Here is a 15,799-nt window from a genome sequence, read left to right as displayed (position 1 = left end):
AATCATAGAGGAAGACATGTTAGAGAAAACTTTTACTACGTTTCATGCCTCGAATGTGCTCCTACAACAGCAATATCGAGAACGTAGATTTACAAAATATTCTGAATTAATATCATGTCTTCTTGTTGCTGAACAAAATAATGAGCTTTTGATGAGAAATCACCAGTCTCGTCCAACTGGATCTGAACCATTCCCTGAAGTGAATGTAATATCGTCCCAAACTCGTGGACGTGGACGAGGATGAAGACGTGGTTGTGGTCGTGGAAAAAATCCCCGATACCATGGTTCTTATAGTAATAATTCTCAGAAAATGAAAGCCTCATTGCACCACCAGAAGTGGAACAATACTGAGACAATACAAGAAAATGGGAAGCGTTTACAAGATAAACCTCCTAAGAACCATGAGAATAATTGTTATAGATGTGGTATGAAGGGGCATTGGTCGCATACCTGTCGTACGCCCAAACATTTGGTCGACCTTTACTAAGCATCAATAAAAGCTAAAGGAAAAGAGATAGAGATGAACTTTACCGATGGTGATGGATTGGACCTAAACTACTATGACATTGATTTCTTTGGAGGTCCCAATGAAAAAACAGACCATTTGATAAATGATGAAAAAAATTAACATTGATTGATGTTACTTTATATATAAAATAATATATTATTATGTCTTATATTTACATCTGATTTACTTTGTTATTTACATTATGCCCTGTTTTTTTTGTTATATCTGAAATCCATGTGTTATTTGGTCTCAAGATGAATGAGGATGATGTATGTCTCGCAAACTATGCGACCACACACACAATTCTTCGAGATAAAAGATATTTCCTCGAATTGACATTAATAAAAGCTAATGTAAGTACCATATCTGGTACTACAAACTTAGTTGAAGGCTCTGGAAGACCAAACATAACGTTGCCAAATGGAACTAGATTCCATATAAATGACGCGTTATATTCTAGCAAATCCAGAAGAAAATTGCTCAGTTTTAAAGATATCCGCAGAAATGGATATCATATTGAAACTATGAATGAAGATAATGTAGAATATCTTTACATTACTTCCATTATATCTGGCCAGAAGCTTATAATGGAAAAACTCCCGACTTTCTCCTCTGGGTTGTATCATACAACTATAAAGCCTATTGAATTATATGTTGTCGTGAACCAGAAGTTCAACGACCCAAAAGTTTTTGTCCTTTGGCATGACAGACTAGGTCACCCAGGGTCTTCAATGATGCGTCGAATAATCGAACACTCACATGGGCATCCACTAAAGAACCAGAAGATTCTTTCGCCCAATGAATACTCATGTGCTGCCTGCTCACAAGGTAAATTGATAATCAGACCATCATTTACTAAAGTCATATCTGAGTCACCACTCTTTTTAGAAAAAATACATGGGGACATATGTGGGCCTATCCATCCACCATGTGGACCATTCCATTATTTTATGATCTTAATAGATGCTTCTACTAGGTGGTCACATGTTTATCTCCTTTCTACACGTAACGTAACCTTTGCTAGACTCCTTGCACAAATAATCAGATTACGAGCACAATTTCCAGATTATCTAATTAAGACAATACGTCTTGATAATGCTGGTGAATTTACTTCTCAAACATTCATTGACTATTGCATGTCAGTAGGGATAAATATTGAGCATCCTGTTGCTCATACTCATACCCAAAATAGTTTAGCAGAATCCTTCATCAAATGTCTCTAGTTAATAGCTCGACCATTACTAATGAAAACCAAATTACCTACTTCCGCCTGGGGTCATGCTATTATGCATGCTGCAGCTTTAGTCCGTATTCGACCTACAGCTTGCCATGAATACTCTCCTTCACAACTTGTGTTTGGAAAACAACAAAATATCTCTCACTTACGAATCTTTGGTTGTGCAGTATATGTACCAATTGCACCTACACAACGCACTAAAATGGGTCCCCAACGAAAACTTGGGGTTTATGTAGGTTTTGATTCTCCATCTATCATAAGATATCTTGAACCTTTGACAGACGATGTTTTTACAGCCCGCTTTGCGGATTATCATTTTAATGAGAGTGTTTTCCCGTCATTAGGGGGAGAAAAGTTGATTCCTGAAGAACGACGAGAAATTAGTTGGAAAACATCTACTATGACCCATCTTGATCCTCGTACAAATCAATGTGAACTAGAAGTTCAAAGGATCATTCATTTGCAAAATCTTACAAATCAATTACCGGATGCATTCATTGATACCAAGAAAGTGACAAGGTCACATATCCCGGCTGCAAATACTCCAGCACGGATTGATGTCCATGTAGGACAGTTAACAAATGAATCTAAGATACGCCTGAAGCGTGGTAGACCTGTCGGCTCAAAGGATGTAACTCCTCGAAAGAGGAGAACCCAAGAAAAACTTGGCACTCTAGAAGAGACCATCAAAATGACTGATCAGTTTAAAATTGATAAATTTGTAGCCCTAGAAGAGGCACAAATAATGCAGAAAGCCCTTGAAGAGGCACATATTGAACAAGAAGCCCCTGAAGAGGCACAAGTACCTGAAAATTGTGAGATTTCAGTAAGTTATGTACAAACGGGAGAAAAATGGGATCGAAATATATTGTTATTAACAATATTTTTGCTTTCCAAGTGGCCTCTGATATCATAAGAAATAATGAAGATCCCGAACCACGAAATGTGGAAGAATGTTGACATAGAAATGATTGGCCAAAATGGAAAGAAGCTATACGGGCAGAATTAAACTCATTAACAAAATGAGAAGTTTTTGGACCTGTAGTCCAAACACCTGAAGATGTAAAGCCTGTTGGGTACAAATGGGTATTTGTACGAAAGCGCGGTGAAAATAATGAGATCATAAGATATAAAGCGCGATTAGTAGCACAAGGTTTCTCGCAGAGACTTGGTATTGACTACGAGGAAACATATTCTCCCGTCATGGACGCAATCACATTTCGTTTCTTAATTAGTTTGGCAGTCTCAAAAGGACTGGATATGCGTCTCATGGATGTTATTACAACATATTTATACGGATCCATGGATAATGATATATACATGAAAATCCCCGAAGGATTTAAATTTCCTGATGCAAATAATACAAAGCCTCGTAGCATGTACTCAATCAAGTTACAACGATCCTTGTATGGATTAAAGCAATCTGGACGTATGTGGTACAATCGCCTTAGCGAATACTTGCTAAAAGAAGGGTATGTGAATAACCCTATATGCCCATGCATCTTCATTAAGAAATCAGAAACCGGATTTGCAATTATTGCAGTGTATGTTGATGACTTAAATCTTGTTGGAACTCCTGAAGAGCTCACAAGAACAACAAATTACTTGAAAAAGGAATTTGAGATGAAAGATCTTGGAAAAACAAAATTTTGTCTCGGCCTACAGATCGAGTATTTTCCAAATGGAGTTTTAGTACATCAATCAACATACATTAAGAAAGTTTTGAAGCGTTTTTATATGGATAAAGCGCATCCTTTAAGTTCTTCAATGGTTGTCCGATCACTTGATGTGAAAAAGGACCCATTTCGTTCTTGCGAAAATGATGAAGAGTTACTTGGTCCTGAAGTATCATATCTTAGTGCTATTAATGCACTTATGTATCTTGCCAATTGTACACGTCTAGACATTGCTTTTTCTGTCAATTTATTAGCAAGATACAGTTCCGCTCAAACTCGAAGACATTGGAATGGTATCAAACATATATTGTGTTATCTTCGCAGAACTACTGATATGAGTTTATTTTACTCAAGGGAATCAAAGCAACAATTGCTTGGATATGCAGATGCAGGATATCTTTCAGATCCACATAAAGGCAGGTCACAAACAGGGTATGTGTTTAATTGCAATGGTACTGCTATTTCATGAAGATCTGTCAAATAAACAATGGTAGCCACATCATCAAATCATTCAGAAATACTGGCAATTCATGAAGCAAGTCGTGAATGTATATGGTTAAGATCTATGATCCAGCATATTCGGGAATCATGTGGACCCTCCTCTATCAAAGGTGACCCGACAACATTATTTGAAGATAATGCTGCATGCATTGCACAAATAACAGGGGGTTATATTAAAGGAGATAGAACTAAACACATTTCACCAAAATTCTTTTATACACATGAACTCCAGAAAAGTGGTGAAATTGATGTGCAACAAATACGCTCAAGTGATAATCTAGCAGATTTATTCACAAAATCATTGCCAACCTCAACATTCAAGAAGTTAATACACAGGATTTGAATGCGTCAACTCAAGGATATCGACATGAGGGGGAGTATGCTTGTAAAAGGGTGTTAGTGTACTGTACTCTTTTTTCCTTCGTCCAGGTTTTGTCCTACTAGGTTTTACTAGCAAGGTTTTTAACGAGGCAGTCCTAATATGCCAAGAAAAGAATATTGTACTCTTTTTCCTTCGCTAGGTTTTTCCTATAGGGTTTTTTACTAGCAAGGTTTTAATGAGGCATATTCTTTCAATGTGGTGGACATCTAAGGGGGAGTGTTATAATTGTAGTAATGAATGCCACCACATTAATATTAATTAAGTATTATTTATGACTTCCATTAATACTCATTAATGGAAGTCATTAATGTTATTTATGAGTTTCATTAATATTCATTAATGGGGATATTAATGGAAGCCATTTGGAAAGCCTATAAAAGGGCTTCCCGTCTCCTGTAATATACATCCCGAGAAAAGAAAGAAAATTCTTCCTCTCATTCTTTCTCTCTCTCTTTCTTTCACTTTCTCAATTCTCTTCCTTGATTCCTTCTTCCATATTATATATCAAAGTAAGATATATTTTATTTCTACTACTTTGATTTGCATTATATTTGTCCTTGTTTTACAACACAATGCATATTTTTAGAATATGACAATGCTACCTATATTGGATGGAAAACGCATATGTTCTCCGTATTACTCGTTTTAAGTAAAGATAAAATGGTCATTTTCATTTTAAAACCCCCAAAACCCTTCCCGCCCTCCTCTCCTGTAGGGACCCATCCCTGATGACACGTGGCACACGTCCCCTGACGACACGTGGCACGTGTTCCTACCCGGAATACCCACATCCGGATTCCCCCAAGAATACACGTGGCGCGCTTTCCTATCCGGACCACCTCCATCACTCATCCGGCGACCTTTCATGTCCCACACGGATACGTTCATCCCGGACCACCGCCATTACGCATCCGGCGACCTTTCATGTTCCACCCGGATATGTTCATCCTGATCGCTGGCCAGACTAAGCGTGCCTCACTACGTCATTCTGATATCCTGTCACAAATCATATCCTGATACCTGCAGAGCGAAAAGACAGAAGTGACAGCTAGTCACTTCCCGTTATCTCTGACAGCCGTTCGTAGGATGAGGATGTCCCTGCCACCACCTAGTGGCAATCATGGTAAACCAAAAAGCCTTCCATCATTTATGAAGGAGAGAGAGTTTCTAAATGGTATATATATGAACCTTCGCACAAAGAAGAAGGTAAGCTCCTCAATACCTAGAAAAAGGCCAACTGTGCCATCTACTTTTATCTCTCTTTCCATGGCTGACAAAACCGTCGGAGGGTGTGTCCGGACACCCCGTCCGGACGCCTTTTGCAGGAGCAGCTGAATCAGGAATTCGTGTTCGTTGAGATCGTATGCTTATCCATTTGGCAACTACGAGGATTGCTGAGAATACGAGGCCTCAACATTGGCGCCGTCTGTGGGAAACGTTTTTCGCTGATTCAGTAAATAGCAGAAATGGCTACGCCTTCCCAAAGCCATTCATCTGGAAGAAGAGAGGAAGATAATTCTGAATGGCGCCAAGCCATCGAAAGAAGGCAGTTAGCGAGTGAGCGCCAACTACAAACTCTCCTCCAGGAGACGACGAGGTTAAGAGAAGAAAATGCAATACTACGTATCCAGGCATCGTCGACAGGAGTTCCCCGTCGTCAACACTCCCGGGACCAGGTGGCCAACTCAAGGGCTCACCAGGAGTCGATTTACCCTGGAACAGCGGAAGCAATCCCTGAAACACGCAGCGCTAGGCCGCATGAGCCACACACGCCTATGCCTCGAGCTCCCCGTGAAGAGAGCTCAGATTCCACCCACTTCTCGTCAAAAAGACGACGTGACAAAAGATCCCAATTGTCGGGCGCCATGCGCGCGAGACTGGGCCCCCAGCAAACTGGCAGGCCCAAGCCACCGACGACCATCGCAGGGGGAGTGCACCATGATCCTACGGTCACCCCCATGCCACAGAACGCTCTTTCGCACCGTGACCCCTTGGTCACCCCCATGATGCAGAACGCTCCACCGCACCAAGCGGTACGAACCATTGGGAAAAATCTCCTGAGCGAGCCACCCATGGGCTCCATTAGCAAAAGGTTGGATGACATGCTCTCCACGCCTTTCTGCTCTCATATCATTCATTACGAACCCCCAAGGGGATTTCTCGTACCAAAGTTTTCCACATACGATGGGTGCAGTGACCCCTTTGACCATATCATGCACTATCGACAGCTCATGACCCTCGACATAGGCAACGACCCACTGCTGTGCAAAGTATTCCCTGCCAGTCTGCAAGGACAGGCTCTTTCATGGTTCCATCGCCTACCTCCTAATTCGGTGGATAATTTCAGAGACCTTTCAGAAGCTTTCGTGGGACAATACTTATGCTCCGCCCGACATAAGCAAAACATCAGCACCTTGCAAAACATAAAAATGAAGGATAACGAATCCTTGAGGGAGTTCGTGAAACGATTTGGCCAGGCTGTCCTACAAGTGGAAGCTTGCAGCATGGACGCTGTCCTACAGATTTTCAAACGATGTATTTGCCCAGGCACTCCCTTTTTTGAGTCACTAGCAAAAAAGCCTCCTATGACAATGGACGACTTGTTTCGACGTGCAAACAAATACTCAATGCTTGAAGATGACGTACGGGCAGCCACCCAGCAAGTATTGGTGGCCGGACAGGCATCCAAGGGTACTACAGAGGGAAGCACTAAACCTCCGGACAGGCCAAGACCATCCGATCGAAGGCAAGAAGGACCAAGCCGCCCGGAAATGCCACCCCTCACACCACTCTCTATAACTTATGAGAAGCTTCTCCCTATGATCCAGAGCATGTCCGATTTCAGGTGGCCCAGACCCCTCGGATCGGATCCATCCAGGAGAGACCATAGCAAAAAATGCGCTTACCATAAGGAGCACGGCCATACAACGGAGACGTGCAGAAGCCTCCAATATTTGGTGGAAAGGCTTATAAAGGCGGGTCATTTAAGGCAATACCTCCGTACAGATGCTAGAGATGGAGATGCCTCCCGGGGCCGCGATTCTGGGGCCCCCATGGCTCCGGCCGCCCCCAAAGCCGTCATAAATTACATTAATGGAGGCCCGTCGGATGAAGAGTTCAATTCCAAGCGAAAGAGGCAGAGGTTGTTGCGGGAAGCGATGGTGCGTGAGCGTATCAATTCCATCCGACCTGGGATAACCGAAGGAGGCCCGCACCCCATAGACGGAACGATCATTTTTCCTCCAGTAGACCCCACGCGGATATTACGTCCGCACCGTGATGCCCTCATTCTATCCTTGGGGATAGACAAATTCGACGTAAGGCGCGTCTTAATTGACCCAGGTAGCTCAGCTGATCTGGTGCAAGCGTCAGTCATAAGCCACATGGGACACAACTTAGTCGGTCTCGAAAACCCTGGAAGGATTTTGTCCGGATTCAACGGGGCATCAACTACCTCATTGGGAGACATTGTGCTACCAGTCCAAGCTGGCCCAGTCACTCTCAACGTTCAATTTTCGGTAGTCCAAGATCTATCACCCTTCAATGTTATCTTGGGACGTACATGGCTACACTGTATGAAGGCCATCCCCTCCACATATCATCAGATGGTGAGCTTTCTCACTGAAGATGGGCAAACCAACCTATACGGCAGCCAGCTAGCCGCTCGCCAATGCTACCAGATAGCAAGAGAAGCAGGGACCAGTCGGGAGAATGAACCCCTCCCCGAATCCACCCATGCGCTCGACCAATAGCAGTCACTGTATCCGGCGGACAGAGATCCCCCGGCAGCAGATCCCTTACAAACAGTACAAATTTCAGAAGAAGATTCTCATCTTACTCGTATAAGTTCCCTTTTAACGCCCGAAGAAACCCAGAGCATCCAAGACATCCTCCGACAAAACCATGACGTTTTCGCATGGACACACTCTGATATGAAGGGAATTCACCCCTCGATAGTCTCGCATAAGCTTAACATTTTACCAATGGCAAAACCCATCCGGCAAAAGGTCAGACGTTTTCACCCGGACAGACAAAAAGTCATCCGGATGGAGATTGACAAACTACTGGAGGCCAGATTCATCAAAGAAGTGGAATATCCAGACTGGTTGGCAAATGTAGTAGTCGTACCCAAGAAAGAGGGCAAATGGCGGGTCTGCGTCGACTATACCAACCTCAATAAAGCATGCCCAAAAGACAGTTTCCCTTTGCCACGAATAGATCAGATTGTGGATTCTACCGCCGGGCAAGGGATGCTCTCCTTTCTGGACGCTTTCTCCGGATATCACCAAATCCCCATGGCCCCAGATGATCAAGAAAAAACAGCCTTCATAACGCCACATGGACTTTACTGTTACAAAGTCATGCCATTTGGTCTCAAAAACGCTGGCGCCACTTATCAAAGACTGATGACAAAGATATTCAAACCTCTAATTGGCCGCACAGTGGAAGTGTATATTGATGACGTCGTGGTCAAAAGCAAAACTCGTGAAGAGCATGTTCTCCACTTACAAGAAGTTTTCCACCTCTTAAGGAAGTTCGACATGAAGTTGAACCCTTCCAAATGCGCCTTTGGCGTGAGTGCTGGGAAATTCCTAGGCTTTATGGTCAGTCAAAGGGGAATAGAAGTGAGCCCAGAACAAGTCAAGGCAGTCGTAGAGACGTCACCCCCCAGGAACAAAAAGGAATTACAACGCCTCACAGGCAAGCTTGTCGCTCTAGGACGTTTTATAGCCCGTTTCACCGATGAGCTACAGCCCTTCTTCCTGGCAATCCGTAAAGCAGGACCCAGCGGATGGACAGACAGCTGTCAAAACGCTTTTGAAAAAATCAAGCAACGCCTCATGCAACCACCCATCCTAAGCAGCCCCATCCCCAGAGAAAAACTGTATGTGTACCTGGCTGTCTCAGAGTGGGCAGTTAGCGCTGTCTTATTCCGCTGCCCATCGCCCAAGGAGCAGAAACCCATCTACTACATCAGCAGAGCGTTGGCAGATGTTGAAACCAGATATTCAAAGATAGAATTGACGGCCTTAGCTCTTCGAAGTGCCGCCCAGAAACTCCGCCCTTATTTTCAAGCACACCCAGTGGTCGTATTAACTGACCAACCCCTTCGCAATATCTTACACAAGCCGGACCTAACCGGGAGAATGCTTCAATGGGCCATAGAGTTGAGTGAATTTGGAATAGAGTTCCAACCCAGATTGTCCATAAAAGGCCAAGTAATGGCTGACTTCGTGTTGGAATACTCTCGAAAACCCATCCAACATGACGAATCAAGCGAAAAACAATGGTGGACATTGCGGGTTGATGGAGCCTCACGATCATCCGGCTCCGGAGTAGGGCTCCTCCTACAATCCCCAACCGGAGAACAGCTGGAGCAAGCCATCCGGCTGGGGTTCCAAGCCTCTAACAATGAAGCAGAGTATGAGGCCATCCTATCCGGATTGGATCTCGCCCTGGCTTTATCCGTCTCCAGGCTTCGAGTCTATAGCGATTCCCAACTCGTGGTAAGACACGTTCAAAACGAATACGAAGCCAAAGATGAGCGCATGGCACAATACTTAAACAAAGTAAAAGATACTTTGCAACGATTCACAGAGTGGACAATTGAAAAAATCAGGCGGAACGAAAATGCGCGCGCCGACGCCCTGGCAGGTATAGCTGCCTCCCTTCCCACCAAAGAAGCAATACTACTGCCTATATATTTACAAGCCAAACCTTCCATCACGGAAACCTCCACTTGCAACACCATTAAGGCAGGCGAAACAGATGACGAAGGGTGGATGAAAGATATCATTGAATACCTCCGAACAGGCACCCTGCCTGAAGAATCTAAGCAAGCACACAAGATCCGGGTGCAAGCCGCCCGCTTCACCCTGGTTAAAGGGCACCTGTACAAGCGATCCTTTACAGGCCCCTACCTCAGATGTTTGAAACATTCAGAAGTACTTTATGTATTAGCTGAGTTGCACGAGGGAGTATGTGGGAACCATGCTGGAGGGCGATCACTGGCACATAGAGCCCATTCGCAAGGTTATTACTGGCCTACGATGAAAAAGACGCGGCAGCATACGTCAAAAAATGCGACAAATGTCAAGGCACGCCCCATACTACACATGCCATCGGGAGAGTTGAAAACGATCTCAGGTCCATGGCCCTTTGCACAGTGGGGCATGGACATAGTAGGACCTCTACCAGCCGCACCTGCCCAGAAGAAATTCCTGCTTGTCGCCACAGACTACTTCAGTAAGTGGGTAGAAGCCGAAGCATATGCTAGTATCAAAGACAAGGATGTCACCAAATTCGTATGGAAGAACATCATTTGTCGCTTCGGAATTCCCCAAACAATCATAGCAGACAACGGTCCACAGTTTGATAGCAAGATTTTCCGAAAGTTCTGTTCAGAACTCAATATTCGGAACTCATATTCTACACCACGCTATCCTCAAAGTAATGGGCAAGCGGAGGCCACAAACAAGACTCTAGTCACTGCCTTGAAGAAAAGACTCGAGCAAGCCAAAGGAAAATGGGTGGAGGAGCTACCCGGCGTCCTATGGGCTTATCGAACCACACCCGGACGTCCAACAGGCAATACTCCCTTCGCCCTCGCATACGGAATGGACGCAATCATTCCCACCGAAATTGGCCTACCCACTATCCGAACCGAAATAGGAAGGCAGGATGATGCAAATGTAGAATTAGGAAGAAATTTGGACTGGGCGGACGAAATAAGAGAAACTGCAGCCATCCGGATGGCAGACTATCAGCAAAGGGCATCAGCTCACTACAATCGCAAAGTAAAGCCCAGAAGCTTCAAAAATGGTACGCTAGTCCTTAGAAAAGTTTTTGAAAATACTGCTGACATAGGGGCAGGAAAGTTCCAAGCCAATTGGGAAGGCCCCTACATAGTATCTAAAACAAGTGAAAGTGGAGCCTATCATCTACAGAAGTTGGATGGAACCCCATTACAGCGACCATGGAATGTATCTAATTTAAAGCAGTATTACCAGTGAAAGATGAGGCAAAAAATAGAAATACAAAATGAATAGGTGTATTTTTATTGATATTTGTGGAATGAATCATACACAAAAGACCTCCGGACTACAAAGGTATAGAAAGAAGATAGTAGATTTCTTTCACAAAAAGGAAAAGCTGTCATTGAGCAGGTTTGCTGTGCAGTTTCTCCAATTCACCCGGAGGAATTGAAGGAACGTCCCGTTTGATGCCATGTTTCTTCATACAACAGCGGTAGCCGAACAAGTACATTTCATCAACTTGCTTCTGGTACTCCGCTTCAAGTTCCCCCCTCTCCGCAGCAAATTCACCCTCCAGCTCTTCCTTTTGCGTTGACAAACGCAACTGCAACTCTTCTCTCTGCCGTCTCTCAATAGACACCTCTGTCCGGAGGTGCCTCACCTCCCTCCTCAAAAGAGCCATCTCCTCCTCCGCCTCAAACAGGCGAACTTCCATAGAATCCTCCCGGCTCTTTACCTCAGCAACCTCCTCTCGAAGAACCTCGTTCTTCTCTCGAAGAACCTCGTTCTCCTCCCGAAGAACCTTGTTCTCCTCTCGAGCAGTAGATGAACTGGCTTCAGCCTGCTCCACTCTCAAGCGCAATTTCTCTTCATCATTTTTTCGCTGAGACACAAAAGATTTTGTATACTCAGCAGTCTCCAGCAGGTCAGAAAGAAGATTGCGTTGAAGAGCCATACCGCGAAGGCCACTCACCAGCTGTAGGAAAATACTCAAACAAAGAAAAACCAAGTTACAAATCACACGACAAGCGCATCAGCATGACGAAGGAATTAAAAAGTAAATTATACCATCTCTACTGTCTCGAACATCAGGGCTGAAGGTACCCCAGCGTCTGCAACAGAGGGAATCTGTTTTAGCTTCTCTTCCATCTCCGCATAACTGAAAGGGTTAGCAGGGATGAAAGTGGCATCATCAAAAGGACCCTCTCCCAAGGAGGCATTAGAGAGTGATTCCTCCTCCGGAACCACACCTTCAACATTCTCAACCGGCTGGGCCTCTCTGGGTGGAACCTCAGCCGGAGCCAGAACCGGAACCTCAGCCGGAGCCAGAACCGGAACCTCAGCCGGAGCCAGAATTGGAACCTCAGCCGGCACCAGCGCTGGACGGCCGGGCTCTCTTCCGTCATCTCCACTACATCGCCTTCCGGATGACCCTCCGGGACGGATGAACAGCTGACTTCGATACCTTCTGTGAACCGGCCCTGAAGCCGCCCAGCGAGGCCAGACTTCAAGTCGCGTACCAGACGCAACTTCTCCTAGTTGGCCCCTTCACAGGCACAAGAGGACGAGGGCTTGGCTCATGTACAGGCAACTCCTGGCTATCTGCCCCCATCTCTCCTGTTGGGGGTGTAACAGGAGGCAAGTCGGCAACCTCATCCGGGTGAGCTGAGCCGGGTTGATTTATTGAAGCTGCTTCCTCAGCCAGAAGAGCCATCCGAACGTCTGGCGCCACCGAGGGCCCTGAAAGATTAAGGCCCCTAATAAATTCGAAAGTGGTTGAGACAGAGGACGGGAGAGGATTTTCCGGCTCTTCAATATTACATTCTTTTTCATAGCCAATGGGAGGGGGTACAAACTCTTTTGGAGGAGTTGGGATTTTTATTGCCTTACCCTTACTTTTTTTACTCAGCTTCTTCTTCTTTTTTGCTGGAGCACCAGCAGGCGGAGAGGACGCAGTCCGTTTCCCACCCGGAGCCTTCCGCAGAAGCCCTTCTTGTCTTTTCTTCTCCCGATCGTTGAGAAGGGCCTTGCGTTTCCGGGCATCTGCCTTCCGTACCCCCTCATAGAAAGGAAGGTCTTCAAGAATAAAGTGCTCCCCGACTACCACTTCTTCAGGCAGCCGCCTGGGAAGTATGTTCAGCACGTATGCCTGAGGCTGCTGGACGATCAAGCGGAGGTTCTGCGCAGAAAGAAGCAGTTCGCATCTCCGCTCGGCTGAAGTTATTTCAAAAGCTTGTTCAAACGATCGAACGAAGCCTTCTCCACCCACTCCACCAGTTTTCCTCTCTTATCCTGGTCTACACCCAAGAAAGCAGAATATGTCAGCCACCTAAAAACAATGCTGACTTACAAACTATGCAAAGGCAGAAAGTAGCTTAGCTATACCTGGAATCTTCAGTGACTGATTGGGAACAAAGGGCCTGTCCGGATGCTCAGACAAACCTGCCCATACGCCCTTGACCAGCACCTGCCCCTTGGCGGCCTTTTTATTCGAATCTGGTAGGTTTGTCACCAGTTGCAGGGATGGAAGGCTGGCGACGAAGCTGAAGATGTTACTCTTCACTTTCTTGATCGAGTAAACGAAAAGAACCTCCAGTAATGAGAGGTCCAAGTTGAACAGCATGCTCAGGATGCTGCACCCCATCAGCACCCGGATCATGTTGGGATGTACGTACACTGGAGGAATCTGGGTGAAATGCAGAAATTCCTTGAGCAGAGACGGGACAGGGAATCGAAGCCCAGCATTAAACTGCTCCTTGGTAAAGAGTATCGCGTTATTTTCCGGCTTCTCAGGCAACACGCCCTCTCCATCAAACAGCTCTACAGACACGCCATTAGGAACGCAAAACCGATCGCGAAATTCTTTTACATCCAACTTTTCTACAGACTTTTCAGCACGAGCGTCACCAGACGGGCGAGCTGAAGTAACTTCCTTGGTAGCAGACATTTTCCAGTACAAAGATGAAGCACAATCTGCATGAAAGAAACCCAGCAAGTCAAACAAGCGAAATCGACCCCACAAAACCTCAAGCCCTACCCCACAGGAGATTCCATACCCCACCAAAACGCAAAAAAGCGCAGGGGGGCAGCAGAAACTCCAAACATACACAAAAAAAAAAAAAAAAAAAAAAAAAAAAAAAAAGAGAGAGCTTCCCAAGCGAATCAAAGGCAAACCAAGAAAAGAGCATGTGAGAAAGAAAGAAATCAGAATAGAGTTGCGTACCAAGTGTAAACTCGAAAACAGGGTCGAAAACCGCAAATGCAGTCACCGTCACCACCTGAATGCTGCCGGTACGCTCACAAGCAAAGACAAAACAGCAGACAAATGAAGCGATGACAAGGAAGATGCAGTAAGAAAAAGCAACGGGAGTCCACAGCCTGATATTTATAAGAGACAGCACCTCAGTATCCCAAGCGTTCAGAAAAACGCTATCATTAAACCGACACATTTGCCTAGGGAATACCCAGAGACGGCGGCTCGCCATAAAGGCTCTCCTGTCTTTTCGCCCCAGCTCGCCACGTGGCCCAGTAAGAACAAAAAGCGAACCCCGGTTTTAAGAGGCAATCATTCTTTTTTAACCCGCCCATTTTGCTAGGGCAAAATCGACAACTTAAAAAGGGGGGCATTGTAGGGACCCATCCCTGATGACACGTGGCACACGTCCCCTGACGACACGTGGCACGTGTTCCTACCCGGAATACCCACATCCGGATTCCCCCAAGAATACACGTGGCGCGCTTTCCTATCCGGACCACCTCCATCACTCATCCGGCGACCTTTCATGTCCCACACGGATACGTTCATCCCGGACCACCGCCATTACGCATCCGGCGACCTTTCATGTTCCACCCGGATATGTTCATCCTGATCGCTGGCCAGACTAAGCGTGCCTCACTACGTCATTCTGATATCCTGTCACAAATCATATCCTGATACCTGCAGAGCGAAAAGACAGAAGTGACAGCTAGTCACTTCCCGTTATCTCTGACAGCCGTTCGTAGGATGAGGATGTCCCTGCCACCACCTAGTGGCAATCATGGTAAACCAAAAAGCCTTCCATCATTTATGAAGGAGAGAGAGTTTCTAAATGGTATATATATGAACCTTCGCACAAAGAAGAAGGTAAGCTCCTCAATACCTAGAAAAAGGCCAACTGTGCCATCTACTTTTATCTCTCTTTCCATGGCTGACAAAACCGTCGGAGGGTGTGTCCGGACACCCCGTCCGGACGCCTTTTGCAGGAGCAGCTGAATCAGGAATTCGTGTTCGTTGAGATCGTATGCTTATCCATTTGGCAACTACGAGGATTGCTGAGAATACGAGGCCTCAACATCTCCCCTTTGTCTTTCGTTTTTCCTCCTAAGCCCTAAAATCCCAATCTCACATTTAGATTACGCTCTAGGGTTAGGTTTTCATAAAATAAGGGGAAATTTTGAGGAAAATTAATCTCGACAATGATAGGATGTTGCTTGGCTGATTTATTTATTTATTTTATTATTATTCCGAAACTAATGGCTTGTATTCTATGTCCCACGTTTACTTTTACATCTGCTTGCTTTCTTGACTGATTAACTATTATTTGAGAGTACTTTAATACCGTCCTTTAATTCTGATGGTCTGTTTAATTGAGCTATTGGGTGGTTGCTGGCTGTATAAAGAATCACTTATTTTGATCTCTTGTTACGGATGTGGGATTGGGATTCTAGGGCTTAGGAGGAAATGCTGATTCTTTTCTCAAA

The 15,799-nt window shown here is 45.2% G+C and overlaps 3 protein-coding genes across 3 annotated transcripts; 1 reads left to right on the top strand and 2 right to left on the bottom strand.

Annotated features, from left to right (window-relative positions):
* The first annotated feature begins 6,167 nt into the window (after positions 1 to 6,167).
* Positions 6,168 to 8,117, top strand: LOC117908746. The gene has a single exon (XM_034822447.1). It carries the CDS (start codon positions 6,170 to 6,172, stop codon positions 8,054 to 8,056), a length of 1,887 nt encoding a protein of 628 aa, XP_034678338.1. The 5' UTR covers positions 6,168 to 6,169; the 3' UTR covers positions 8,057 to 8,117.
* A 3,342-nt stretch (positions 8,118 to 11,459) lies between these two features.
* On the bottom strand, positions 11,460 to 13,263 carry LOC117909013. The gene is made up of 4 exons (XM_034822912.1): positions 13,209 to 13,263; positions 12,580 to 13,135; positions 12,128 to 12,524; positions 11,460 to 12,035 (listed from the first exon to the last, which is right to left on the bottom strand). Exons 1-4 carry the CDS (start codon positions 13,261 to 13,263, stop codon positions 11,460 to 11,462), a joined length of 1,584 nt encoding a protein of 527 aa, XP_034678803.1.
* Positions 13,264 to 13,279: 16 nt separating this feature from the next.
* LOC117909012 lies at positions 13,280 to 15,002 on the bottom strand. The gene is made up of 3 exons (XM_034822911.1): positions 14,283 to 15,002; positions 13,445 to 14,032; positions 13,280 to 13,356 (listed from the first exon to the last, which is right to left on the bottom strand). Exons 1-3 carry the CDS (start codon positions 14,542 to 14,544, stop codon positions 13,280 to 13,282), a joined length of 927 nt encoding a protein of 308 aa, XP_034678802.1. The 5' UTR covers positions 14,545 to 15,002.
* Positions 15,003 to 15,799: the final 797 nt, after the last annotated feature.

The sequence above is a fragment of the Vitis riparia genome, chromosome 19 (assembly GCF_004353265.1).
Source record: "Vitis riparia cultivar Riparia Gloire de Montpellier isolate 1030 chromosome 19, EGFV_Vit.rip_1.0, whole genome shotgun sequence".
Lineage (NCBI taxonomy): Eukaryota > Viridiplantae > Streptophyta > Magnoliopsida > Vitales > Vitaceae > Vitis > Vitis riparia.
The sequence above is the reverse complement of the archived record's forward strand: the minus strand, read 5'-3'. Positions and strand labels throughout refer to the sequence as shown.